Below are 19221 nucleotides of genomic sequence, written 5' to 3'. Positions count from 1 at the left end.
CGTTTACTCCATTTATATATTATGTAACAGGCCGAGCTAATCTCAAGTGAGAAACATTCAGGACAGTGGTTCCTCTGGCGGCAGGCGGTGGGGGAGCTGGGGGAGCACTGACTGGGAAAGGCACAGGGGAGGTTCTGGAACTGGTCTGTATCTCGGTAAGGCTGTGGCTTACCCATGTGTCTATATTTGTCAAAACCCATCCAACTATACCCTTATGATGGGTGCATTTCATGGTGTGTAAACTGTATCTCAATCAACAGGAAAAAGGAAAGAAGACATTTATTATAGGACTGGATGTACTATTTTAGCTCCATAAACACGCCTTCCCTTAGCTGTTCTGCTATGTACCTTTCCTCATCACCTGCTCCCTTCCTTCACTCCCTTCCTTTTGGGTTGTCTCCCTGATTTCCCTAAGCTGCATTTCCTATGTGTTCACCAACATCCTTATCCCCTGCACAACCTACACCACTGGACCAAAGAGGTCTGCTTACTTGCCTATTTCCCCCACTAGACCTGAAGGCTGGACGGCCAGGCTCAGCTTTCCGTAACAATTGAAGTGGCGGTGATAATAACCAACATATATAAGGAAGCTACTGTTTGATGTACACTTTTCTGGGTACGAGCTTTCCCCAGATGTCATCATTGTCTTGTTCATCAAGGAATCCTGAGACCCTGGTGCCCAATAAGCAGAGATATGAATTATTAAATATATACAGTGTTCTCAGATATGATGGAATAGGTCAAAAGGTAATTCCTGGTAATTAGAATCACAAATGTTTTTTTTAAAAACTTTTTTCTCTTATGGGGCGCCTGGGTGCCTCAGTTAGTTGAGTGTCCGACTCTTGATCTCAGCTCAGGTCTTATCTTGGGGCTGTGATTTCAAGCCTCACATTGGGCTCCACGCTGGATGTGGGAGTCTACTTAAAAAAAAATTTTTTTTTAAATAAAAACTTTTTTCTTGTTTTTCCTGTATTTAAAAAATCTCTGCTTCTATATCAAAATAAAGGACACTTCTGCCTAGAGAAAAGGCCAAGTGAAGACCTTAAAAACACAAGAGCTATTTTGAGGTATAGCTAAGGTATTCATGAGCTACTTTGCTTTTTTGTTACAACTTTTAGAGATAAAGATGTTGCAATTTGAGCAGAATGCTAAGCAAAAAGCAAATGTTACAATGGATTCCAACTGCACTGTATTTTTCAAAGAAATATTTCTTCAGGAATTAAAACTGATCTCTTTTTAGCTTCAATATAACAAAGAAATAATGATTTCAGAACAGACTTTCCTTTCTTTCCATACATATACAAGACAACTTTATTTTGAAGACAAAACAGTTGGGGACAAGAAAAGTATATTTTGACAAGGTCTTGAGACTATCTTCACTGATTTCCCAGAATCCTTCCCAAGGCCCAGTCTAAAGGGCCCTGTTTAGTGAGAAGTACAGTGTCATCGTAAGGCCAGTACTCTGCCATTCAAAACAGAAAAAGGGGGAGGGGGATGGAACACAAAACTGTGCTAACTGGAAAAATGTTTATGCTTGACTATTTGGCAAACTACTGATAGTAAGCTTTATCATTTAAAGCTTAAAAGTAAATCTTGCCAAGAAACAAAACTCCACATAGTTCCTAAAGCCTGGCCTCAGTTATTTGAATTTATTCAGCTCACCAGTCACGAACATCGGACAATTTAAGGTACAATATTTGTATCCCCATTTGATCCTCTAGCTCTTTAGGATTCCTAAAGATAAAGGTGTGGCACCTAAGGCTAAGCTGTGGGATGCTGGCAGGAGAAGCCCCTCAGAGAGCCGTTTTCAGAAGGATGAGGCAGTGGTGGTTTTACAACAGGTGTCCAATTGTTTACCCCTCCCCTCCTGACAGGCCGCAGTTGCTTCCCGTTTCCTCTACTTGAATCACTGCTGACCTCAGTGACTCAGTGACCCATAGAGCACAGGGAAGTGATGCTGTATGACTCGGAGGTCAGGTCTACATGGGGACATAACTTCTGCCACTTCCTCTGGAACACCTGTGCTGGAGCTTTGAACTGCCATATAGGCACTCTGCCTTAAGGCTGCCATGCTATGAGGAAGCCCACACCAGCCCACGTGGAGAGACCATCCAGAGAAGTCTTGAGGCCACATGACATGGCCAGCCCCTGGCTGCCTCAGTACCCCCTCCCCAGCTGCCCAGACCCCCCCTACCCAACTGCCCAGCACCCTCCTTAGCTGCCCAGACTTCCTTCCCCAGCTACCCAGCACCCTCCCTAGCTACTTGGGCTTCCTTCCCCGGCTGCCCCACCTCCACCCCCCATGGACTGCAACCTCAGGCATACACTCACTCAATCAAACCCCTCCTGAAATTTTGACCCATCGAAACCGGGATAGATATAAAATGAATGCTGTTGTTTTAAGTCATAGAGGTTTGCTGTGATTTCTTACATAATAGATATGCAAGAGATAACTGGAGAAGTTGTGTATGAAACAATAGAATGAGATAAAAGTGTGAAAACAAAAGAAAGACATATCTATGAGAATAGCAGCTTTGCAGAGAATAGGACGAAACGGGTAAAAACGTCTGAAGGACAAGAATTTAGCGTGGCTTACTTCCAAATCACAATGAACAGCTTAAGATTTCTTCCAATCTATTCTTTTCGCCAAACATATTCAAGAAAAACTTAATATCTGAAATTGGTTGAGACCAGTATAAAGTGACAGAAAACTGAAACAGAATGAATCACTTTGAATACATACAAGGAAACGGTAACAGTAATTCCTACCAGTGTCCAAGAAGGGTCTCTGCCTGACCTCTTTTAATGAACAGCCAAGACTCACTTATAATGAGAAGCTCCAATTTACATGCAATTCTTGTTCTAAAAATCTTTCAAGATTTTCTGTCTTAAGACTGTGAAATCTGCCTGTTCTTTTCTTACTTACCCCGTCAGTGTGCTTAGCAAACACTTTCTATTTGGATGACACAATAATAAATCTCAATCTTGTTCTGGTCCACTTTTCAGAAATTTTAGGGAAAAAAACAGGAGATATCCAAATTAATGAGGTTTTAGAAAACCCAGCAAACAAGCAGCTATTGTCTCAAGTTTTGTATAAAACAAAGGCCCTTCTGTGATTATGTTCCCACAACAAAGTGCTACTTCCTAATTAAACCTACACAGAAAATAAAGCACTGCTTCAAAAGGCAGCTTTATTTTCAGTGCCATAAGAAACACTTCCTTTTTTACAAAACATATTTTATCTTCTAAAGGAACATTACCAATTTTTACTCACAAATCTGACCACCCCCAGAGAAACTGTTTGCCCAGGTTTCAACATTTTCAAAGGAGAATACAAAACATGGATTCATTTTCCTGCTTCTTGGCCAAAAAGCACATGGCAGATAGCACCCAAATCTACCAGTCACCCCAGGGAAAGGGCCCGCCTAGCAGCAATGTGAGCAAAGAGAACAGGGGGAGGGATTAGGAAGAACGTGAACTATCCCAAATCAGGAGGAAATTGTAAGAGATCCGGCCAGTCTCCCCATAATGCAGAGGACAACAGCAATAGAGACCAAGAACAAGAGAGGTGAAGACTGTGTAGCACAGTGTGGAAGGAACCAGAAGTCCTGGTTTCCAATCCCAGCTTCAGCACCTAGAGCCACATGAACCCTGGGCAAGCCACTCAACCACCCTGTGCCACAATGTGCTTACCTCTGAAGAGGAGAACATCTGTATTCCAGGACTGCTGGGGAGAGCAGATAAAATCATATGGATGAGGAAAAACTGCTGTGTAGACTACAGCCTATACTTATGTACTTGTGTATATATGTGTATATATAGAGAGATTCCTATATGTGTTCATTGTATATGAATATACAATATGCAGATTGTATATTCACATACATAGATTCAATATGCTATATATAGAGTCTATGCCTACTATATATAATGCTACAACACTATCTTACTAAATTCTATATTCAATTCTTTTTTTTTTTAAGATTTTATTTATTTGGCAGAGAGACACAGCGAGAGAGGGAACACAAGCAGGGGGAGTGGGAGAGGGAGAAGCAGGTTTCCTGCCGAGCAGGGAGCCCGATGTGGGGCTCGATCCCAGGACCCCGGGATCATGATCTAAGCCGAAGGCAGATGCTTAACGACTGAGCCACCCAGGTGCACCTCTATATTCAATTCTATATATTACATGCATACATTATATATACATTATATATAATATATACATTATATATGTATACTGTATATAATCTATATACTACATACAGTTGACCCTCAAATAACATGGGTTTGACTTGCATGGGTCCACTTATACACGGATTTTTTTGCAATACAGTACAGTATTGTAAATGTATTTTCTCTTCCTTATGATTTTCTTTTTGTTTTTTAAAAAGATTGTATTTATTTATTTGACAGAGAGAGAGAGCACAAGCAGGGGGAGTGGTGGGCAGAGGCAGAGGGAGAAGCAGGCTCCTGGCTTAACAGAGAGCCTGACGTGGGGCTCGATCCCAGGACCCTGGATCATGACCTGAGCTGAAGGCAGACACTTAACTGACAGAGCCACCCAGGTGCTCCTTCCTTTTGATTTTCTTAATAATATTTTCTTTTTCTCTAGCTTATTTGATTGTAAGAATACAGTATATAATACATATAACATAAAAAAATATGTGCTAATTGACTATAAGGCTTCCAGTAAACAGCACGTTGGCAGTTGAGTTTTGGGGGGTCAAAAATTATACACAAATTTTCAGCTGCATAGGTGATAAGTACCCCTAAGTCCCATGTTGTCCAAAGGTCAACTATATAAGTCCTATACATACACATTATATATACATATTCGTATATGAAGTATATGTATAGATTCCTGTATATATTCAGGGGATAAATGTTCCTTTTTAATGGGAAAATCAAAATAAAACTAAACACAAACTTTCAGTATGAACCTTGAAACTGATAACACATTCACTGCATTACTTCATTGGCATACATATGAGATCAATCCCTTTTTACTGAAAGCTCAAGTTATTACCCATAACAGAAAATAACTAAGGTGTCAGGCATGGAAATTCTATGCAAGTGATGGGTAGGCTGTGTAGAAGAATATTACTGCAACTTTAAAAATTATATAATAGTGAGTTTTAGTCACGTTTGGAAATACTCATGCTACAAAGTTAAATAAAATATCAGGACACTACCATATACATCAAAAATCTCAGCTGAAGGGATGGGATTGCCCAGTGATGCACACAGAGCCCAGGCTCTTGAACCTCAGGGAGTCCTACCCTTGAGCGAGTTACCTGACTTCCCTGAGTCTTGGTTTTGTCATTTGTCAAAAGGAGATAATAATAGGACCAAACTCATAGCGTATGAGGATTTGATGATGTAACACCCATAATAAATATGTAATACATGATAGCATTATTGCAGCATTATTAAATACACAGAAATGCATACAAAAGTCTAAAAGCAATATGCTCATAATTTCATGGTTGCTTCGGAGTGAAGTGATTGTAAGTTTTGCCACGTCTTTACATTTATCTGATCCTTCTAATTTTTCTACCATGAGCCCATATTACTTTCCTAGCCAGAAAAAAAAAATAGAATTGTTGACTTATGAATTTATTTTTCAACATCTACTTAATTGCATCTCTTAACCTAATCTTACTAGCTAACTCCAATTAGATTATATCAAGGTCTTGGTTAAAGTTTCCCTCGGTGCTATCTAAAGATCTTTGGGACTTCAAAGTCATTTGTAGATATATGACATAAATATGACAGAAGGATAGGGAGTTCACATTTATTTAGTGTGTGGAATTTGTCAGGGGCTTGACTAGGAACATCCTTCATTCTTTTTTTTTTATTTAAAGATTTTTATTTATTGAGAGAGAGAATGGTAGAGAGAGAGCATGAGAAGAAGGAAGGTCAGAGGGAGAAGCAGACTCCCTGCTGAGCAGGGAGCCCGATGTGGGACTCGATCCCGGGACTCCAGGATCATGACCTGAGCCGAAGGCAGTCGCTTAACCAACTGAGCCACCCAGGCACCCACATCCTTCATTCTTAATGCTATGGCCTTCTACTTTATAGATTATGAATTCATATCACCCAACTACACTTTATATATCTCCACCACGCCACACAATCAAAAAGTAACAATAAATACATACATAAATAAACAGAACTGCCTCCCCCTTTCCTCCACCACTGTACTTCTTAAAGTCACAGCACCAAGGTGTCACCCTAGATGGTCTCTCGGCCGAGATCTACGGACACACCTAGTCTGTCGATGTTATCAGAAGGCAGTCCATGGTTTCAACTCGAAAATTCTAAATTTTGCATCTTCATTCCAAAGTTGATCTAAAAGCTTACTATAAGCATATTCAGGATCTGGCCAACCACGGTATAAGACAATAAGACAATTCTGTTCCAGGATTTCAAGGGCACGTCTCTGTGTTTACATGGTCACACTGACAAAGGGATCACCTACTGAGAAGACAGAGTTTGTGCTTGTTGAGGAGCAACTGCAAACCCACCTTTCTATACTCTGCTTTGTGGGGCTTTGAGCAGGAGGCTGGAAGGCTGGAGGAGGGAGGCAGGGAGATGAGGCAGCCTCCTCCACACCTCCGGGTGCAAAAAACCCAGTATGTCCCGAGGTTCCCTGTCAGCTGTCAGCATCCCTGAGTTCTCTTTTTCTTAAAGGATTTTTTTTTTTTTTTTTTGTCAGAGAGAGAGAGAGTGAGAGAGCACAAGCAGGGGGAGCAGCAGAGGGAGAGGGAGAAGCAGGCTCCCTGCTGAGCAAGGGTCCCGATGCTTGACTCCATCCCAGGACCCTGGGATCATGCCCTGAGCCAAAAGCAGATGCTTAACCGACTGAGCCACCCAGGTGCCCCACCTGAGTTCTCTTGGTACTCCCTTCCCCTGTTCTCCACCACCATTTAACCTGTTCCTCGTGCTGGATCCATCCCTCTAAATAATTGGTGTGGCTTCTGTTTTCCTGAGTGGATGAATCTGGGCTGATATAAAACAGCATGTATGTCACAGTAGCCAACTTTTAAAAATTGTGGTAAAATTACATAAACATAAAAAATAACCATTTTCGCCATTCTAAGTGCGCAGTTCAGTGGCATTAAGTCCATTCACACTGTTGTGCAAGCATCACCACCATCCGCCTCAAGAACTTTTTCATCTTCCCAAACTGAAGTTCTGCCCCCACTAAGCACGAACTCCTCGTTCCCTCCTCCCCTCAGCCCCGGCAACCAGCATTCTACTTTCTGTCTCTTTAGACAGGACTATTCTAGGTACTTCATGTAAGTGGAATCATGCAGTATTTGTCCTTCTGTGTTTGGTTTATTTCAAGTAGCATGTTTTCAAGGTTCGTCCGTGTTGTTGCAGGTGTCAGAATTTGCTTTCTTTTGAAGGCAGGATTATCTTCCATTCTATTTATGTACCTATCCTTCATTTATCCATTCACTATTTTTTTTAAAGATTTTATTTATTTGACGGATAGAATGAGAGAGAGAGCATGAGAGGGGGGAGGGTCAGAGGGAGAAGCAGACTCCCTGCTGAGCAGGGAGCCCCAGGCAGGCATCGATCTGGGACTCCAGGATCATGACCTGAGCTGGAGACAGTCGCTTAACCAACTGAGCCACAGAGGCACCCTATCCATTCACTATTAGCAGACATGGGTTGCTTCCATCTTTTGGCTCCTGTGAATAATGCTGCTCTGAACATGGGTATGCAGAGATCTCCTTGAATTCCTGCTTTTGGTTCCTTTGGGGATATACAGCTAGAAGTGGCATCGTTGGATCATGTGGAAACTCTCGGTTTAACTTCTTGAGGAACCACCATACTGCTTTCCACAGGACTGTACCATTTTACATTCCCACCCGCGAGGCACAATGATTTCAATTTCTCCATACCCTTACCAACCTTGTTATTTGCCATTTTTTTGTTTTTGTTTTTGTTTTTGTTTTAGTAATAGCCATGTTAATGGGTGTGAAGTGGTACCGCCCTATGGTTTTGATTTTCAAATTTCCCTAATGATTAAAGATTCTGCCTGGTGTCTTAAATTTGAAAGTCCTCTGCCTCAAACTGGAAACCCTTAGGTTCTTCTATTGAGAACCTCTATCATAAGGAGTACATTTTCATATAATTAGCAGGGACTAAAAGAATGGTGACAATCGGGCGCCTGAGTGGCTCAGTTGGTTAAGCGACTGCCTTCGGCTCAGGTCATGATCCTGGAGTCCCGGGATCGAGTCCCACATCGGGCTCCCTGCTCAGCAGGGAGTCTGCTTCTCCCTCTGACCCTCTTCCCTCTCGTGCTCTCTATCTCTCATTCTCTCTCTCTCTCAAAAAAATAAATAAAAAATCTTTAAAAAACAAAAGAATGGTGACAATCACTAAAGTCAAGATCCATCAAATGTGCATGCTATCCCTCACACAGAATGATTTCTTCAAAATTTTAAGTTGTCACGAAAGATCCCTGGCTCACTTTCGGGGTGTAGTGCTGCAGAGCAAGCTCCTAACTCACTTGACAGTGAGCAGCAGTTTGTTATGTAGACTACCCATATAATGTGTTAGCGTTACATGTGTTAGGATGACTCTTAAGTCTTATTTTTCTTAAAACAAAAATACCACCTCATTTAATTCCCGCACAATGTTTTTTAAAGTAAGATATTGCTAAATATCTAACAGTATAAATTCAAAAATTTTGTGAATCAATGCCAGAATGAATAGCAGGCATTATTTTAAAGAAGTAAAAAATGAATCTAATCGTCCCCCTGGTAATGTGTTACTAAAGCAAACACTGTGCTGCTAAAACCTTCTGCAAACTAGACAACGTTTGTGGACTTTCTGCTAACACCACTTTTTCTCATTTCTTTAATTTATCTTTCATGTAAAACCAAACACGAAACACGGAGGCTACAAATGGCAAAATTTCAGCAGGGTCATCAACTAGAGAATCAAGAGAGGGATCGAAGTCTTTAGCTTTTGCCAACACAGAATGAAACTGGTCATTTGGTCGTAAAACCTCGGGGGGGCTGACATATTTATTAAGTTACATGAACACACTTACAATATGACATGGTTATGACTCCTGATGATACTAAGGTCTGTCTACAATTATACTTAAAAATCCATACTATAGGGGCGCCTGGGTGGCTCAGTCGTTAAGCGTCTGCCTTTGGCTCAGGTCATGATCCCGGGGTCCTGGGATTGAGCCCCGCATCGGGCTCCCCGCTCTGCGGGAAGCCTGCTTCTCCCTCTCCCACTCCCCCTGCTTGTGTTCCCTCTCTCGCTGTGTCTCACTGTCGGATAAATAAATTCTTTAAAAAAAAAAAAAAAGAAATCCATACTATAGAACTTACATTTTTACTGAAGTGAAACAAAGCAGTCAAAAGGCTTGTTTGCTGACTATCATCTTTTAATCAGAATGTGAACAAAAAAGCGGAGGGGAATGTTTAGGAACAAAGCATGGATTCAGTCAGAGCCTCAACTCTGCCAAGGCCTGAGTGCGCAAGAGTGAACAAGGCAAGCTCCAGTGAACATTAACTGGCGAGGACAGTGAAAGAGAAGAAGAGGAGGAAGAAGAATACAGCTGGGGTCCCTGCTCTCAGGGAGTGTATTATCTAGAAATTAACGAGGAGCTGGATAATGGCTGGCTTGACAGGAAAACACACAGATTCTGACACGGGAAAAAGTCATCGGAATGTGTAGCCAAGCTCTAGATCTGAGTGTCGATAAGACCCAGGAAACAAGGGTGAAATGTGGGGGGAAAGGCGAGATAACTTTACAAGGGAGAGATTGACCGTCAATACCTAACGGATTAGCCTCCTTACTAGTGGGACAACCAGCCTTGGGAGCAACAGAAGTAGCCAGGATCGCAGATCATGTGTTCTGGCCAAAATTATTTAACTGGAATTGAATGAAGTCTTTAGAGCTGCGTTTAGGTTATAGGAAATAGAGTAATAGCATGAAAGAACATGTTAACAAGACCACAGTGAAACAATCCAACAAATCTAGACCGTCAGATATTCTATTAGACAAGTGACCTAGTCTATTTAAAAAGTCAATGTTCTTTAAAAAAAGTAGAGAGCAATTCAAATTAGAAGAGATTTAAGAAGTCTAACGATCAGGTTTTTATGGATCCTGGTTTAAAAAAGAAAAAAAGCTACAGAAGACATTGGTGGATAAACTGGGAAAATTCGATACAGATGGTGAAATAGTTATTAGGAAATTGCTGTTAATTTTGTCAGGGCTGCTAATGGCATGGCACCTATTCAGGACAAATCTCTATTTTTTGAAGATTCAAAATATACTGTATTGGTACAATATCACAGTGACTGCCACTCACCAGGAAACTTTGGGAAGATGAAACATTGCAAAATGCTTAACAATCTCTGAATCTTGGGGGTGGGCATATGTATGCCCCCTGGAATTTGCTTTCTACATATTAAAAAATGTCCATAATAGAAAGGCTCAATAAATAAACAAATCTGAGAGATTTGCTCAGATATAAGCATAATGCACATTTTTTAAAAACTGAAAGCATGACAAATTTTACACCATATAAAAAGTAAAGACATTTCAGACTACAAATTAGTTTATGTAATCTTAATTTGGAAGCATATCTAAAAATGCTAGAGGTCTTTATGCATTACATGCCTACTTTTGAAATATGCCTTAAAGACCTAAAACTGACATGACCCTGGAACTCCTCAAGCTGGCTCAACTCAACCTAAAGCAAAAGAGTTCCTTCCCTTCAGAGTGAAGTCAAACGTGACACACTGCAAGATAAATGATAGCCTAACATGAATCTGAAATCTATATGGAAAATGTCCAGCTGGTAGTTTGGCTCTAAACTCATATAATATCACATTCCTGATAGTGAAAATGGCTATATTTTTTTTCCCTTAAAAAAAGAAAATAAATAGAAAAAGTGATGGGAAAACCAAAATCTCCAGCAGACACATTCTCACCATTGAAATAAAAACAAAAGCCAGGCCAAAGGGGGAGATTTTTCTCTTTTTCTTTAGGGAGGTTTAAAAATATGAAGATACGACCTATTACGTCAAGACATATGGCTGAAAACATTGAAAAGTGTTATTTTACTTAAATAAATACTATGAACCTAAACATGGGAAAAAATCTCCTGAGCTTTGCATTCTGCTACCTGGTTTACTGTTATTATTAGAGATCAGAAGTTCCTTTTATGTGAATATACACAGTATTGCTCTGTCTTCTACTTAAAATCCTTCACATTTTTAAAACTATTGCTTATTCAAAGAATTTTAATTATTTGCCATTAAGTTTCCACGATTCCTATTTCAATCCTACAGGGCATATTTCAACTATTTGTCTCTTTAAGCTTATATTTAGCATGATATTGATGAGTTCAAATGTAAGAGAAATTGAATGGAAATAAATAAGAAGGTCATGCAACAGCTTTTCTGGAGAACTCAAATGAGAAATGTTGACAATAGCTCCCAAATACCTGCCACCTCTCTTTTCATTCCATCCACTCAGATTTCTTTCCTTTTACTTCCCTTTCCCAAAAGTATTGGAACCACGGGGACCCAGATCATATTTTTCTCCATTCTCCTATGTGGTCTGGAAGCAAAGCAAGTGGATACTGGTATGGCTGGAGCCAATTATACCTTGCCTTTGCCAGCTGCTATTGAAGGCTTGCTCACAGAAGTACTGGAACATTCCAGCTTTATTCTCGGCCTCACAGACACCATGACAGGGCAGAAGCACGGCCAACAGGCTTGACGTTATCCCTTTATTTCCTAGCCTTATTACCTATATACAACCCTTCTGCAATAACTTTGTACAGTGATAACAGCAAGACAATAACCTCAAAAGGAATTTCGTGTGTGGTCCCCCACCCCCGGGGTGTCTGATGACATGTGACACACAGCCTGACAGAGAATCCTGAACCGCTGAGCATGCTCTGCTGACAGCTTCCCAGAACATCAAACCATATGCAAACAATGTCACTCATCTCCTCACAGATACCTGGGAATGATAAATGTGACAAGAACTGATAACATGGACTACTTCTGTGCATCACTTGAATTCACCTGGTGGAAAAACAGTCTGAACAGAATGGAAACATGTTTAGAAACAAGCCAGACTTTCCGAAGGTCATCAGAAGAGTATACAATTCAGCAACCCAGAGATATTCTTCAGTGGTTCTGGCCTGACCTACCTGTCTTAGGTCCAGAGTGATTGTAACCCAGTGATATTCTCTACCGTTTTGAATACTGGGACTTTGCCACCAGTTATTGGTCCCGTCGATTGCATTTGATATTGGATGGCGTTCTGTGAAAAGAAAACATACATGGGTTTCTCTTAGCTCTTGGTTTCAAGTTTTTGACTTCCCAACTGCAAGGCTAGTGACAATGAAGAGCAGGGAAGGTGAACACAAACTTCACAACTCCTAAAAGAAATCTTTAGTCATCATTTCAAGAAGTATCAATTCCCAAGGGTCCTTTGGAATGGGAGGGACACTTGCCTTTGGGGTTGGCGCTGTTGGCATCACAGATCCGGCACTGGGCATTGCGCACGGGTCGACCAGGCACGTGCTCCACAAGCTTGCAGGACATCTCAGGCCCTCGCTCCCCACAGGTCGCGTTGGTGCTGATGTGCGCGTTGCTGGCAATATTGAGGATGGCAGGAAACAGCCCTGAAAGTCAGGATTCACCAGATCAGCTCAGCCACTTGGAATCAAGAGAATCTCCCTTTGCAGGTGAATCAAAAAGATTTTTAAGTCTATGCGCCAAGTGAAGGGCGTCTTACACAGAAGAAACTCATAGAGCGGTTTCATGTCTATGAAACTCTAGGACAAGCAAAACCCATCTACCAGGAAATACTCAGAACAATGGCTTCAGGGGGTGGGGATTGCCTGTGAGGGGACATGAGGGGACTTTTTGGGGTGATGTTACATTCTATGGCTCGATGAAGGTTTGGATTACACTGACGTGCTGTTATGAAAAATCATAGAAGGCACAAGTCTACAATTTGGGTAGATTTGAGTATTTCACCGTATGTGCATTTTACCTCGAAAACAAAAAAGAATTATAAATAAATACTCACATAAATGCTTAGAAGTTTAGAAGCAAAGCACACTGATGTCTAAACTCACTTTGAAATGCATCAAAAAATAACCAGGTTGATGGACAGCGATGGAACATGGATACATAGGCGGTAGAGGAAGAATAAAATGTTCATTGTAGGGTCGGGAAGAGAGATGTTCATTGTACAATTCTTCCCACTTTTCTGATTGAAAAATCTTCATAATAAAATGTTGGAGGTGGCGCCTAGGTGGCTCAGTTGGTTGAGGTCTGACTTTGGCTCAGGTCAAGATCTCAGGGTCCTGGGATCAAGCTCCGCATCAGGCTCCCTGCTCAGTGGGGAGCCTGTTTCTCCCTCTCCTTCTGCCCCTCACCCCACTCATGCTCTCTCTCTCTCTCAAATAAATAAACAAAAATCTTTAAAATAAAAAAATGTTGGTAACATAGGTTTTAAGACAAGTTTCAAATGATCCAATGCATGTATCTGCCAATGAAATTCAAACACCTTTCATTTAAAAGAAAGGCATCCATTCTCTGCTCGCTTTGTTCCAGTCGCTCCTGCTAGGACTCACAAGGTCTTTCTTATAATTATCTAGGATTTTTTTCCTCCCTCTCCTCTTTCTTTACTGCCTGTTTTTGTTGGTGAATAAAACTTTAGAACACAATAATCTAGGTTTCAAAATTCTCTTCAATTCAGTATTAATCTTTGCCTTTGTACATTCCTTTTTGTCTCGAGTGATTTTTATCTTTAAGCAACTGGTCCAAACTATTCAGAAAACAATTTTTGGATGACTGTGAGAAGCGTAACTCCTTTAGGTTCTTTAGAACTTGGCTTTATCTTGGTAAAAGAAGATAATAGCTGTGACGGTTCCATAAAATCTAGAAATGATGGTGTACATGACACTGGAGAAGGATTCTACCTAAATGGACATTGTGGACTGAGAGAGAGCAATGAAAGGGGGGGGGGTCTTAGCTAAGTGGGCTTTCAATAATTGACTCGAATTTGATCTTCTAAGATCACAGAAGATAATCTTTTCTTTATAAAGAACACAGAGTCGGGCGCCTGGGTGGCTCAGATGGTTAAGCGTCTGCCTTCGGCTCAGGTCATGATCCCAGGGTCCTGGAATCGAGTCCCACATCGGGCTCCCTGCTCCTTGGGAGCCTGCTTCTCCCTCTGCCTCTCTCTCTCTCTCTGTCTCTCATGAATAAATAAATAAAAAGTTTTAAAATAAAAAAAAGAACATAGAGTCAATAGTATCTCTGCAATATTTCTTTTCCAGTGAAATCTGAAAATGCACAATGTAATCTTAGTAATATAAAAGGAATTCATGTCAATTTTTATTTTTTAGGTACTGTTTAATGTTTTCAATGATCTTTTCTATTATAAATATTTTAATGATTGAAATTACAAAATAAAAATGATTATTTGTGTAATGTTATTTTACTGCATTTAAAAAAACTTCCTATGTATCTATTTAAAAAACAACATTTTAGGTAGTTTCCCAAACACTTGCCACATAAAACAGAACCACCTATTAGTAGTGTTCTATCCTAGGAGAATGACCCTTAGCCTCTCAATAGAAAATAGTTACTGAATATTTGTGTTCTAGAGCATTATTCCTAACTGGAAACACAGCACACTTAACATCATATACAATATTTAATGTATTATATATATTTTCACTTTGAACTTAAAGTTGATTATTTTTATCATATTCCTTTAAAGGAACTTCTTTTTTAATTAAAAAGGCTTCATGAAGAGAGAGATGAATCATTATGTGTAATTATGCATTTCCCTAAAGGATTATTTTTATCAATCAGTAGTTAGACACTTATATTTTCTATACCAGTCTAGTTCCTAAAGTGACATGTAATTCTTGAAAGCGGTACTTAGATGACAGGAGGAGCTGATATTTATTCTGTTTGGTACTGAGGTGAATACTAATCTTCTCCATCTTTTGGGATCACACTATTCTAGTAACCTGGTTCAAATGTGTCTTATGAGCCAATCATTTAAAATACAGTATGGGTTTAAACTTTGGTGTTTTATCCCTATAGCTAAAATGATGTTTTTCTGGCTCTATAGCACATGTATGTATTTACATTTTAGTACAACCAACTCTATCCATTCCCTTTGCACAGATTAGTCAAACAAGAAAAAGAAACCAAGGTCACGGGAATTGATTTAGCAACACATTTCTCTTTCAACAAATACTTTACATGGTAACCTAACAAATGTTCCCACTTCTTCTTTACTCTCCCCCTCCAGTTGCTCCCCGTCAAGGCAACTCCCCACTTCCTGCCCAGGGGTCCTTCCCAGTCTGGAGAACCTCGGTGGCCTTGAGTTACTGGGGGCAACTGGGAGCGGTGAGGGCGCCTGCTCTCTGTGCTCAGAAGTCTCGACCCTGAGTCACTGAGAAAAAGCAGCTCAAAACTCAACATAAACCTAAAATAATTTGGTTGAATAATATCTCAATTATAGTAATCAGCATCAGGCAGATCTTTGTACTAGATAGGCTTTAAAGGACTTCTATATTTCCTTACCTTGCTGGTACCTTAAATATACTTTTAATAAAAAGAAAAATAAATTCCTTCATTAGCATGGCTGAGTAGGAAAACCTTTAAATAGCTAATGTCATAAAAATATCCTGGTTGTCTTTCACTAAAACTGAATCTTTCTTCTCAGATAAGCCAGTGTTTGAAAAAAACTATTCACTAAACATTCTTCCTTACATAATACATTTATCTCACTTCACGGTTATAGAATAATCACAATTCCCTGTTGCATATGGACCATATCTACTAGAAGATGAAAGAAAGGTAGAAAGGCACACCAGAAAAAAAGCATGTGTTAAAAATAATTTTTTTTAAAAAAGCCCCTCAGGTTGCTGAATCATTTCAAAGACCCCTGAAATATTTCAATAAAGGGAGCTCCAAGTTGGAGGAGGGCTAGGAAATCAAAGGGTAAGAAAGGATCGGGATCAAGAACCCAGCAAGAACAAACGTTTGATTTTATGCATAAAAATCAAAGGCAGAATGAGGGCTCCATCAGGATACATATGTGGCACAGTTTTCCCACTGCCTGGCCGTGCGCTTAGTAAATCAGACTATACATTTTTGTTGAGAGGTATTATTTACTGAAGTTAGTGCCTACTATAATACTAATCTGTATTTTTCCCTCACTCAGGACCCACAATGGAATCATTTCTCTAGGCGCGTATTTAGCCAGTAGCTAAAGACTTCATGAGGCCAAACTCCATTGAGCATGAAATAAATTCCTTCTCATTCACCAGTAGTTTTTTTTAATCCCCTTTCTTCACAGCCTGAGTACATTTGGCCTTCTTAAATGCATTTCAGGACCATGTTAATCTACTAGAAATTCCCTTCTTAATATGAGATGAAAAACTGCCACAAAGCTAGCAGCCAACAATGCTACTACACATAATTCCCAAAGGTTTCATCTGAGAGACTTCCAGATTGTTCAAGAATTCATTTTTAGAGGGCTCTAGATTTTTTTTTTCTCAGCAGAAAATATTTTTGCTGTCTTAAAACTGAAGTATCTAAAATGTGGACTAAAGCCAATTGCAACAACTTTTTCATTAATATTTCTCAAATGATTTGGGGTCAATGGTCCAGCTCCATAATGCATTTGTGTGTAAGAGAAGCATGAGTTCTTCTAATGAAGTGTTTTGTTTTGTTTTGTTTTGTTTCTGTTTTGAGGGAAAAGAAATTTTTGCTTTTTATAAAATGTTAGCATATAATGTTATACTAATCCATACTCAAAATCAATGTGATATTCTGAAAAGAAAATGATTTGCAATTCTTAGCTAAGGGATCTGTGGCAATATTTTCAGATCAATAATCATTTTATTCCCCCAAATAGAATTTAAAAAAATGATGACTACTCTGTAGGGTTGAATAATCAAAGTGGCTTCTGCTGTCAGGAGGTTTTATTTTGAAAAAGAATCAAAGTCACTTATTCAGTCATGGAGAAATTTGGAAAAAAAAATTTTTTTTCACAATCAGACCAAAACAAAATATACTTATTAGAAATATTACACAGTCATACATCATACCCTTCCAAGTCAATAGTTAAATAAATCCATGTTGGCATGTCAAGTCCTGACGATGCTGGGTGTGCTCTTTGTAGAAATGAGTCCACAGATCTATCAATTGCAACCAACTAATGTGGTTAAAATTAGGGAGCCACGGAGGATGTTCCAGACTTAGCCAAAGTCTAATCTGGGTCAAGAAAAGTGAAACACCCAGGGAGCTTGGGCAAAGGAGATATTAAAAATACTTTTTAAAAAGGTAGCTAGGCTCCATATCCCTTACTGCACATCCTTGGTGGCTCATCTCAAAATGGCATGCAAGCCTGGGAACGGGAGGAGCTCAGCTGGATTTGGCAAATGGGTGTGCAGAGAAGGGCCTGGATTTCTGAATTAAGAGATTTGTGATTTTTAAGAAACATTCAAATCTATTTTGTTCTCCACTTACCCACCTCTCACTTCTCTAACCTCACCCATTTACCCAACTAAACATCTATAAGTTGATTAGAGAAGGCCAGTATTAGAAATAAACTACACTGTTTGCCAGCACTCTTTGAAGCACGGTGGTTCCCTGGGCGAACAATAAAAACAGCACCTCTAACAACTACAAATGGCGTTATTCAGAGAAAAACCCTGGAAGCATTTGACACTATTCCGGGATAGTAACATAAAATAACTTAAAATTCTAAGTTAATAGTATTAAAGTATTCTTAATGACTTGAATTTTAGGAAGATAACATGAATTCATGCTCAGTAATGTATCCACATGAGTCCGAAAAAGCAGATGAGAATGTCTAAGTTCAATAAACTTTCAGTGAGAATCTCTTCGGTGCAAAGCACTAGGCCAGGCACCTCCCTGAGACACCAGGATGCATGAGCTGGGCTGTTCCTAACCCTAGGGCTCTCACAGTCAGAAGGGAAAGAGAAGCATCTACTCACAGATTCTAGTAAGCATAATATTTAAAATGCAGCAATATTTTAAGACATATTCGAGGAGACAGTCTGGAACAAGACATGCAGTTAGAGAGAACCCAGGCAGAGGGATGAGGGTGTGTACTCAGGCAAAGGCTGGTCTGAAATCCTTTCAGGGCTCCCCTGGTTGGTCTTCAAATCAATTTCAATTTCCTTCCCTTTGCACATTTCATGCAACCTATCATGCCCTACTCACCCTTCAAGTTAAGCCCTGATCTTTCCTGAATCCCAGGCTAAGATAAATGTTCTTTTTTTTGTCCTACCCTTAATCAGCATGCCCCATCTGCACTTTGCATTTATACCAGCTCCCCGCCCCCTCCCATTTTTCTCCCCTCAGTATCCTTCTCTGAAAAATAAAAACAACTCTGACCAGTCTGTGAATTACTTTGGGGCAGAACCAGATCCTACTTGCCCTAAGTTAGCATCTGGCTCATGTGAATGCCCAATAAAACCTGAATGGAAGAAAAGATAAATGAAAGAAGGAATGTTTTCTCACTCCTGGATTACTACGAAGTGCACAGAACCAGGATCCTAAATCTCAACTCTTCTCCTGGTTCCACCTCTAACTATATGTCTTCAAGCAAATCAACCTCTCAGAGCCTCTATTTCTTCAACTATTAAATGAGTATTTTTAAGAGCCCTTTTTTCTAAATTACTGTAATTCTGAAATTTTACCTTAATAGACTATCAGGTAAATTTGTCCACCATTCTCTCTCCCACTATTTAGAAAATGAAGTAAGAAAAACTCTTCTCCATGGAATGTACAGAAAGGCAAAGAGAAGTAATTTGGTAACTCTTTTATCTTTCTGGCTAAGAGAACCACATAGAAATATAAAGTAACTTCCTTCCTTCCTTCCCTCCCTCCCTCTTTCTTTCTCTTTCTTTTGTTTCTTTCCTCTTTTCTTCATTCTTTTGTTTCTTTGGGAGTCACTCCTCAGAGTTTCTGGCTCTTGAGAGGAGCAGAAGAGAAACAAATGATGTTTCATACATTTATCAGAAGCCAGAGAACCCTCAGAGGTTGGCTTTGCTTCTGATCTATGCCAATGGCAACAGAACTTCCTTGACTGTTGCCTACTCCCCAGTGTATAAATCTACATCACTGGGATTCTTCCAAAACAATAAGTTCTATT

General features: G+C 39.9%; 1 protein-coding gene across 1 annotated transcript in view; it reads right to left on the bottom strand.

Moving 5' to 3' along the window:
- Window positions 1-19221, bottom strand: part of LAMA1 (laminin subunit alpha 1) — a 170026-nt gene that overhangs the window by 126955 nt on the left and 23850 nt on the right. The window contains exons 2-3 of the mRNA XM_027577194.2: window positions 12512-12682; window positions 12206-12318 (exon numbers count right to left, since the gene is read on the bottom strand). Of these exons, the coding sequence (XP_027432995.2) occupies window positions 12206-12318; window positions 12512-12682 (284 nt within the window). The remainder of the gene's footprint in view (window positions 1-12205; window positions 12319-12511; window positions 12683-19221) is intronic.

The sequence above is a fragment of the Zalophus californianus genome, chromosome 14 (genome assembly GCF_009762305.2).
Source record: "Zalophus californianus isolate mZalCal1 chromosome 14, mZalCal1.pri.v2, whole genome shotgun sequence".
NCBI classification, from domain to species: Eukaryota; Metazoa; Chordata; class Mammalia; order Carnivora; family Otariidae; genus Zalophus; species Zalophus californianus.
The sequence above is the reverse complement of the archived record's forward strand: the minus strand, read 5'-3'. Positions and strand labels throughout refer to the sequence as shown.